The 9,719-nt window shown below is 40.2% G+C and overlaps 1 protein-coding gene across 1 annotated transcript in view; it reads left to right on the forward strand.

The window, feature by feature from the left end:
• Positions 1–771: 771 nt before the first annotated feature.
• Positions 772–9,719, forward strand: part of LOC106475576 (neurobeachin-like) — a gene marked incomplete at its 3' end in the record, with an annotated part of 23,622 nt that continues 14,674 nt past the window's right edge. The window contains exons 1-2 of the mRNA XM_013936256.2: positions 772–872; positions 8,128–8,220. Of these exons, the coding sequence (XP_013791710.2) occupies positions 802–872; positions 8,128–8,220 (164 nt within the window). The remainder of the gene's footprint in view (positions 873–8,127; positions 8,221–9,719) is intronic.

Below are 9,719 nucleotides of genomic sequence, written 5' to 3' on the forward strand. Positions count from 1 at the left end.
ACAGTTATCTTCCATGTTACTGTACTAAAGTAAGCTACTACAGTTATATTCCATGTTACTGTACTGTACTAAAGTAAACTACTACAGTTATATTCCGTGTTACTGTACTAAAGTAAGCTACTACAGTTATCTTACTTGTTACTGTACTAAAGTAAGCTACTACAGTTATCTTCCGTGTTACTGTACTAAAGTAAGCTACTACAGTTATATTCCATGTTACTGTACTGTACTAAAGTAAACTACTACAGTTATATTCCATGTTACTGTACTGTACTAAAGTAAGCTACTACAGTTATCTTCCATGTTACTGTACTGTACTAAAGTAACTACTACAGTTATCTTACTTGTTACTGTACTGTACTAAAGTAAACTACTACAGTTATATTCCATGTTACTGTACTGTACTAAAGTAAGCTATTACAGTTATATTCCATGTTACTGTACTGTACTAAAGTAAGCTACTACAGTTATCTTCCTTATTACTGTACTAAAGTAAGCTACTACAGTTATCTTCCATGTTACTGTACTTGACTAAAGTAAACTACTACAGTTATATTCCGTGTTACTGTACTAAAGTAAGCTATTACAGTTATATTCCATGTTACTGTACTGTACTAAAGTAAGCTACTACAGTTATCTTACTTGTTACTGTACTAAAGTAAGCTACTACAGTTATCTTACAAATCTTTAGTGCAGATTATGGTAGCAGTTATAAAACATTCATTCTAAGTGTTTATTTTAGATCTATTTAATGACTGTATGATGTGTTAACAGGATGAAAACCTCCATGATGTCCTTCAGATGCTGATGGCACTTATGTCAGAACATCCTGCTTCTATGGTCCCAGCCTTTGATGTAAAGAATGGAGTCAGGTATAGATCCTATTAGCCACAGTTTTAACATATATATAATTCTGATACTGTACATTACCTCTGTTTACATAAATAGCTATTCTGTTTCAGTGATGCTCCCTATACGCACACATTTTTTTCATTTGCCACAACCCTTGAGCTCCCATGTACCTAGGAAACCACTTATTAGAATGAGTCTTGCATGTAAATCATCATGCGAACCAACCCTCTACCAGTAAGAGTATGGCACACTCTCTTAGTGTATGTGACTCCTTTTATTTGAGCTCCCCCAGTGGCACAGCGGTGTATATCTGCTGACTTACAATGCTAGAAACCAAGTTTCTATACCCATGGTGGGCAGAGCACGGATAGCCTATTTTGTAAATTTGTGCTTAACTTCAAAAGAAACAAATACACCTTTTGTTCAATTCTACCAAACTGTCACTTCATGTTTGCAGTACTCTTGTCAAGACAGTTTTATTGTGCTTTTTGAATTTGTTGAACTGAGTGATTTTTTTTTTATTATTCTGTGAATTTTTTGTTTTTGAACCATTAAAGACTTTTCAGATAACTTTTTTACTAGTGTTTCCTTTTTTCTTGTATTGTGTTTGATTTTAATTTTTATCCAATGAATTCCAAATTTCAAGTTACCATTTCGGAAATCATACTTTCTACTAGCACGCTCACACAGGCTACAGGTGGGGTTGATTTGTCTTTGGATTTATTGGCTATCATCCACTGTAAGATTGAACGTTATATGAGCCAATCTGCTTCTCCTGCTTTTACTCCTATTCCTCCTGAACATGGTGAACCTGTTTGGGTCGACAAGGATTTTAACAGTTCACCTGAATTTGCTGTGTCTTCCTATGCCCCTATTGTGGAATCAGCTAGGCCTAATATGGCTTTTTTAAACATGATTTCTCATGTATGTTTTATTTCGTCCATTTCTCCAATTTATTACGATTCCCATTCTTCTTTGTTACATGATACCTACTCCTCTCAGTATTTGTTTTTTTCCCCTTCCCTGGATATTAGGGTTCATGCTGAGCAGTTTGTTTCTCAGATGGTTGAGGGTGCCAGCATGCCTCTCCCACCGCGGGCTTTGGATCATTTTGCTTTGGCCTACCATTAGGCTAATTGTTCATTTCTCGATTCTCAAAAGTTAGAATCAATTTTGCTCATGTGGGGGGGGGGGGGACCCTGGTCATCCTGTTTGTTTATCCCATGCCCGATTTTCCCACCTCTTTCTAGCCCTATTGACTCTCCTATGGTGCTTGTCTACTATCTATCTCCTTTCCAAGGCAATCCACAAAGATCATGAGGGTTTTTCGAGGGATTGCCTCTTCCCAATTACCTCCATGCTGGCACATTTTGGCTCTTGCCTTACACACATGTGGTTTCTCTGTAATTTGGATCTCCTGGAGAGGGAAGCAGCATTGTCTCGGGTTTGTTTGCTGCCTAGTTATCTTTGGGACTTACATATGGCACCTTTTCTTCAGCAGTATGTTTTTAGTAATATTCTCAAGAATCTGGAATTCTGTGTGGAGTCAGAATGCAATAGCAAACTATTCTTTATTCTTTGGTGAATGGTTTGTCACATTCTGAACTTAAACATACCCCTATTATTGTTTCCCATCAAGCTCCTTCTCAGCCCTTACTTGTTCCTCCCTCAAGGGTTTCATCATCTCATTGTTTTATTGGATGCAGATGGACACGTCGGCAACAGTACTGGTGGCTACCCGGTGGGATCTGGTCCAGTGGGGGCTCGCTTGACTGATTTTGTTCCCCTTTGGTGTTTTTTTTTTCATCACAGATCTGTGAGTTATTTGAGTATTATCCGAAGGACTTGCCATCCACTTTCTTTCTCCTTTTCCGTTATGTCAGATACCCATTTTCTTTCCATTGTCTTGGGATCCTGTCACCAGTCAGTGTTTGTTAGAGGTGGTACGAGATCTTCTCTCCCAACAGGCCATCAAACCTATCAATCATCCTTCTCTAGGTTTTTTATTCCAGACTGTTTGTAGTACCCAAGAAAGCTGGGGACTGGTGGCCAGTAATCGATTTGTCCTGCCTCAATCAATTTTTGATTCTATCCAGATTTACCATGAAGTCTTTTCTCACCCTCGGGTAGTCTTTTTCTCTGGGTTTGTGGGTGACCAAGGTAAATGTTGTGAATGCTTACCATCATATTCCAATTTCTGAACTGCTATCTTTGGTTCGTTCATCACAGGGTACTTTATCAATTTTGCTCCCTGCCCTTCGGGCTTGCTTTGACCCCATATGTGTTTTGTCAGCTGGTCAAGGCATTCGCTCAACATTTACATGCTCGGTATTTGAGCTTCCATCATTATATGGACGAATGGCTGCTGTTAGCTCCTTCTGAACAGGAGTCTGCCCATCACACTCATCTGCTGCTCCTGGAGGCAGCTCGTGTGGGTTTGGTAATCAAATTGGAGAAGTCATTTCTTATACTTACCCAATATCTTTTCCATGTGGGTGTCTTTTTTGTTCTATGGGGCTTTCAGTTCTCTACACCCTTACTGCTCTCTCTCTTACAGCTTTTGATGTTCTATCACTTTTGGTAATGTGGTCTTCCATGGAAGCCGTTATCCGCTTGGGTCAAGCACATATGAGGTCTCTTCAGTGGACTCTGCATGACCAATGGAGTACTGTGCAGGATCTATTGGAGGCTCCAATTTCCCTGCCTATCCTTCCCTTGTAGATGATCTGCATTGGTGGTTGGACAAGGTTGATACTTCAGTGGGTGTTCAGATTCCTCCCCCTCGTTCCAATTTACATATCTTCATGGATGATTTCCTTCAGGACTGGAGGGCATGGGTGGATCAGCAGGAAGCTTCAGGTCAGTGGTCTCTGGCTGAAAGATATTACCATATCAACATCCTGGAGCTTCTGGCTGTACACCATACCTTGGATCATTTTCTTCATCTTGCCAGGAATTTTCTGGTTATGATACATTCAAACACTTCTACAGTGGTGGCTTATCTCAATCATCAAGGTAGCACCTGTTCTTGTTCCCTTTGTAGTTAGACCTTGGATCTCCTTTTTTGGGCCCACATGCTTAGTATTCGTAACATATTGTGTCATGTTTCTGATGAATTCAATCTTGTTGTGGATAGCCTTTCCCATCCAGACAAAGTTTATCTGATGGAGTGGTCTTTTGATCTTCTTGTTTTCCAGTGGCTATGCATTCAGTGGTGTACTTCTCACCTGGATGTGTTTGCTATATACCCCAATACCAAATTACCTCTGTTTTGGTCTCCGGTTTCTCATCTTCTTGTTCTGGATGTCGATTCTTTCAGTCAAGATTGGACCAACAGATACCTTTATGTTTATCCTCCCATCCTTCTTCTTCACAGAATGATCTCGATCATCCATGCGACTCTGTGTCAAGCCTTTCTGATTGCTCCTTACTGCTTGGCACAACTGTGGTTCCCGTGGCTGCTCCATCTCCAATTTGCCTCTCTGTTACCCCATCCCTTCTACATCAACCTCAGTCACTGGCATTTTATCAAGCCCTTCATATCCTTCATCTTCACATCTGGTTTTTATCTGGTCCTTGGCACGGAGATCCAGTTTGTCACAGCAGGTTGTTTCTTTTTTAGCTTGTTCCATTCGCCCGTCCTCTAGAGATGTTTATTAACGTAAGTGGAATGTTTTCTGCCTTTGGTCGTGGGGTCAAGGGTTTTCATCTGCTAGACCCACTATTCCTTATATTATGGATTTCCTCACTTGGCTTTTTGATCAGAGGTCTTTTGTCTCCTCAATCGAGGATTATTGGGCTGCATTATCCCACACTTTTTTGTTTTTCCCAGTATTGTAAAGTTTTTTTCTCTCCTACTCTTTCCCTCTTGTTGCATTCCTTCCAGATTATTCGTCCACCTTGGCATGCATTCCTTTTGGATTGAAATGCTAGAGTGGTTCTTTGCTGCCCCACTTTGCCTTCATTTGAACCACTGTTCTCATGCTCAATTTTTCACTTATCCCTTAAGACTTATTTCCTTCTCTTAGCCTGTGGACATTGTTGGTTGTATTTGTCATTGATGTTTCACATACTCTATATTATTCTACATATATTCTCTTTTATCTGGATCAATCTTTCCTTCCCAAAACTTCAGCATCTCAGGAGGGTGATTACTCCTTCTCGCCAATTTCTCTTTCTTCCATTTCTCACCTTTATCCTTGGTTGGATCCGGGTAGGCTACTATGTCCTGTTCGTGCTCTTCATCTTTATGTTGCCTGCACGTCTTCCTTCTTTAGTGCCTGTTTCCACCTGTTCATTCCTTTTTAGACATCCTCTGTTTGTGACCTTTCTCCTTCCACCATGACCAATTGGGTTTGGTTTTTAATTTGATTGGCTTATGTTTCCTTATTGTCTTCTACCCGTAATTTGTTCCAGGTGTCTTCTCATCAGATGAGGCACCTTACCTTTTCCCTGGCATCTCATCTCCATCTTCCCTTGAAAGTAATTCTTCAATCAGGCATATGTTCATATTTCACTAGTTGCATTAGATTGCTGTATCTTTAACCTTGGGTCATCGTTTTCTGCCTGTAGCCATTTTTCAGACTTTGGTGAGACTATGACTGGGTGAGTTATTTTTTATATCTATATCTCTTCTTTTTTCAGGGTCTTTTCCCCCTTTTTTACTGTTCTGATCCCGCTTTGTGGTTAGTGGTGTCTGACCAGGTATGCTTCTCCTAGTCAAATCCATGCTGTCAGGCTACTTTGACTGCTTATTTCTAATTTTCATGGCCATAACATACTCACTATTGAGATGGGGTGTTCCATAAGATTGCTTGTGGGTTTGTCCTCACAATATATTTGCTTCATTAATAAGCCCATTCCGGACCATACTCGCCCATGGATTTCATAGGTAAAGCAGAAGGGGGATAGCTACCCATCCCTACCATGCCTTAGTTTGAATAAATCAGGTATGGTCTGCTTTTCAAAATAGAGTTTTCTTGGTCATTCATTGCACTGCCTCTGGTGTTGTTGTTCATCTGGACACTTCACTGCATTTTCTCCCCCTTTTCTTCTGGTGGAGTATGGAAGTCCTTACCACTTTCCAGCTTCAAGCCACTGGGATAGTGGATCATGTAGGCACCTTCCTGAATGTGATAAGGATAAACTCTACATATAATGACAAACCATTCAGTTGAGAGTAGTACAGTGGTGTTTTGGTGGGGACGAGATGTCCTCCAATCTGATGCTCCATTTATGAGAGGATGTGGTAGCTTTGTAGTGAGCCATTGCTGTTCACCCCTTTGATTGGGATTCTACCTCATGTAGATTTTGGTTCCTAGTGGCTGGGTTTTGGATTCAGAGATGAACAAATCCTCACACATATATTACAATTGTCTCTGTTTTCTCACTCAATTGTACTCTTGTTCCTCCATCCGTGTTGTGGGTCACAATGGAGGTACCTGCAGATTAATATGGTTTTTCCTCTTACACTATCCTTCAATGATTTTATTATATCAAGGATGTTATTGTGCTAGGAGTGTTACCTGTCAGATTGGTTCTGAGTGAGATAGTTTACATTTGAGATAGTTTACATTACAAAGACATCTTTGTGATACCATTTGTCTGGAAGTTAGGTTCCTGGATTTGACAATCAATTTCTAAAATTGCTATCATGTGTCCCATTCATAGATTGGGGGATAATAGATTCCTTCCACTCAGCTGAACTTGAGGTGCAGACAGTATGATTTTCTTTTCTACCTCCATCAGATGGCTGGGTTTTGGATTGTAGTTGACTTGTTGCCAGTATGATCCTTGGTGCAGGTAGGAAAGAGGATCATACTAGCAGCAAGTCAACTACAATCCAAAACCCAGCCATATGTATGGTCCCTTGCACTCTAGCCACTCTACACTTAGTGGAACATCCTTTTACTTTCACCCACATTCCAGTACTCTGTAGGGTTGAGATTTGTTATATGGTGGTTTGGATCCCTATCCCACCCTTGTTCTTTCCTATAGGGATGTGCTCCTTCCTTTTTTCCACCTATGTCTGCGACACCTCATTTCAAGCTGGGTGAAGAGTATAAGTGGTACAGATATGGTGCCTTCTCCCAAGTATGGTTCTCTCGTATGAGAATCTATCCTTTTACACTGTTTTTTGGAGACTTTTGAGGAATGCTGCTTTGTTTTTAACCGGTCCCTCCACCTATCCAATGTGGGATTCTAGTTATTTATGTGAGTGAAGGTAACGTACCATATCGGAAGTTATAATTTTTCTATAATGAAAATATATTTCCGATAGATACTTACCTCCATACTTCCCACCCTTCCTCCCTACTGAAAATCATTGCTTTCATTTTCTGTCAAAACTCAAAGTGATAGTTCGGTAGAATTGAATAGAGTCACATGTGTCACACTCTTATTGGTGGAGGGTTGTCACATGATGGATTACATGCGAGACACATTTGAATCAATTGATTGTAAGGTACGTGGGAGATCAAGGCTTGTGGCATGCGAACAAATTATTTTGCATATAGAGGGCAGCACTGAACAATAATAACTATTTATGTGAGAGGAGGTAAGTACCTAATGGAAATATATTTTTAGTTTCTAACTTTTCCATGTATGTTACATTAATTTTGTGTGTAGCTTTTTTTCTTGTGATGCTAATTAATAGGACTTAATTTCTTGTAATGTTTGGATAAGTTCACCAGAACATCTTTATGGGCTTACTGTACTGTGATTACCTTGATATTTCATTTCATTCTTTTCTTGTTTTTATCTCATGTTTAACTATAAAATTTTAAATGAAATAACTAGGAAAAATGTATGTAAAGGAACTTGGTCTTATATTTTGTTCGTTTGTTTACTGTATTACATCTAATAAAGAAATACCATGTTGTACACGTTTTATGTTTGAACTTTATATTTTTCCCTTACTCAGTAATAATGGCTGTAGAAATTTTGTTCTGTTGTTTAACATTGTGCAATGAATGTGCTGAGACTATGACAGTGAAGAGAGAATAAGCATGGTGAATTGTAACAAAAAGAGATGAAAGATGTCGATGGCAAATGTAAATACAATAAGTTTTGTGATATAAAGTGCTTTTGGGTAGAGTTAATTAACAGCCTCAATTCAGTCTACTAGAAAACCGTTGAATCAACAGAGTGCAATCTGTTTAATAATCACTGCCAAAATAGCATATGAGATTGTATTTTTTATCCCATTTCTAAGATCTGGTGTGTTTCTACACCAGAGTTACGTAGTTTCATCTGTGTTTGATCTCTGTATTCTAGGACGGTTTTTAAACTCTTGGCTTCCAAAAGTGAAACTATTAGGCTGCAAGCTCTCAAGCTGCTGGGCTACTTCCTGTGTAGGAGCACTCACAAGTGAGTAGAGCTCTGCCTTTTTACTTAGTGGTGTTTGTAACAAATCAATGTGGACTTTTAACCCTTTTCATATGGCATGTAATAAAGTAGTGCCATGTTACTGTACATCAGGTAAGCAGCTTCAGGTACTTTCCATGTTACTGTACATCAGGTAAGTAGCTTCAGGTACTTTACGTGTTACTGTATATCAGGTAAGCAGTTACAGGTACTTTCCATGTTACTATACATCAGGTAAGCAGCTACAGGTACTTTCCATGTTACTATACATCAGGTAAGCAGCTACAGGTACTTTCCAAGTTACTATACATCAGGTAAGCAGCTGCAGGTACTTTCCATGTTACTATACATCAGGTAAGCAGCTACAAGTACTTTCCATGTTACTATACATCAGGTAAGCAGCTACAGGTACTTTCCATGTTACTATACATCAGGTAAGCAGCTACAGGTACTTTCCATGTTACTGTACATCAGGTAAGCAGCTACAGGTCTTTCCATGTTACTATACATCAGGTAAGCAGCTACAGGTACTTTCCATGTTATTATACATCAGGTAAGCAGCTACAGGTACTTTCCATGTTACTATACATCGGAATGTATAGTAACATGGAAAGTACCTGTAGCTGCTTACCAGGTAAGCAGCTACAGGTACTTTCCATGTTACTATACATCAGGTAAGCAGCTACAGGTACTTTCCATGTTACAAAAACATCAGGTAAGCAGCTACAGGTACTTTCCATGTTACAAAAACATCAGGTAAGCAGCTACAGGTACTTTCCATGTTGCTATACATCAGGTAAGCAGCTACAGGTACTTTCCATGTTACTATACCTCAGGTAACACGAAGTTTGTTGCTGTAGTTCGTCAGTTCCATGAAGGTATGATGGCAAGAGTGCTCGGTGACGGAGAAGAATCCATATAGTTTCCTGTGTCCGGTGGCATCAAGCAGGGTTGCGTGTTGGCACCAAATCTGTTTAGTATGTATTTATCAGCATTGCTGTCAGACGCTTTCAGGGATGGTCCGAGCGGAATACACCTGCGATATCGAATGGATGGAAAGCTGTTCAATCTTCGCCGTTTGCAAGCGCGCACAAAAGTTCGTTTGACTAGTATCAGAGACCTGTTGTTTGCTGATGATTGTGTGCTGAGTGCAACTTCGGCTGAAACGGTGCAACAGGAGCTCGACTGCTTCGCAAGGGGATGTGGCGATTTCGGTCTTACAATTAACACCTCCAAGACAAAGGTTGTGCTTCAGCCCGCTCCTTGTCGATCTCTAGTTGATCCAGAATTATCCATTGACGGTATGAACCTGGAGATGGTTGAGAGTTTTCGCTATCTTGGAAGCACGCTCTCGAAGGACGCTAACATCGACATAGAGGTTGACCACCGGATCGCACGTGCGAGCTCTGCTTTCGGAAGACTCCGTCGCAGTGTGTGGGAGCGGAGAGGGCTCAGACTAATCACCAAGCTGAAGGTCTATCGGGCAGGGGTATTGAGCGTCC

Source organism: Limulus polyphemus, unplaced genomic scaffold (assembly GCF_000517525.1).
Source record: "Limulus polyphemus unplaced genomic scaffold, Limulus_polyphemus-2.1.2 Scaffold8825, whole genome shotgun sequence".
NCBI lineage: Eukaryota > Metazoa > Arthropoda > Merostomata > Xiphosura > Limulidae > Limulus > Limulus polyphemus.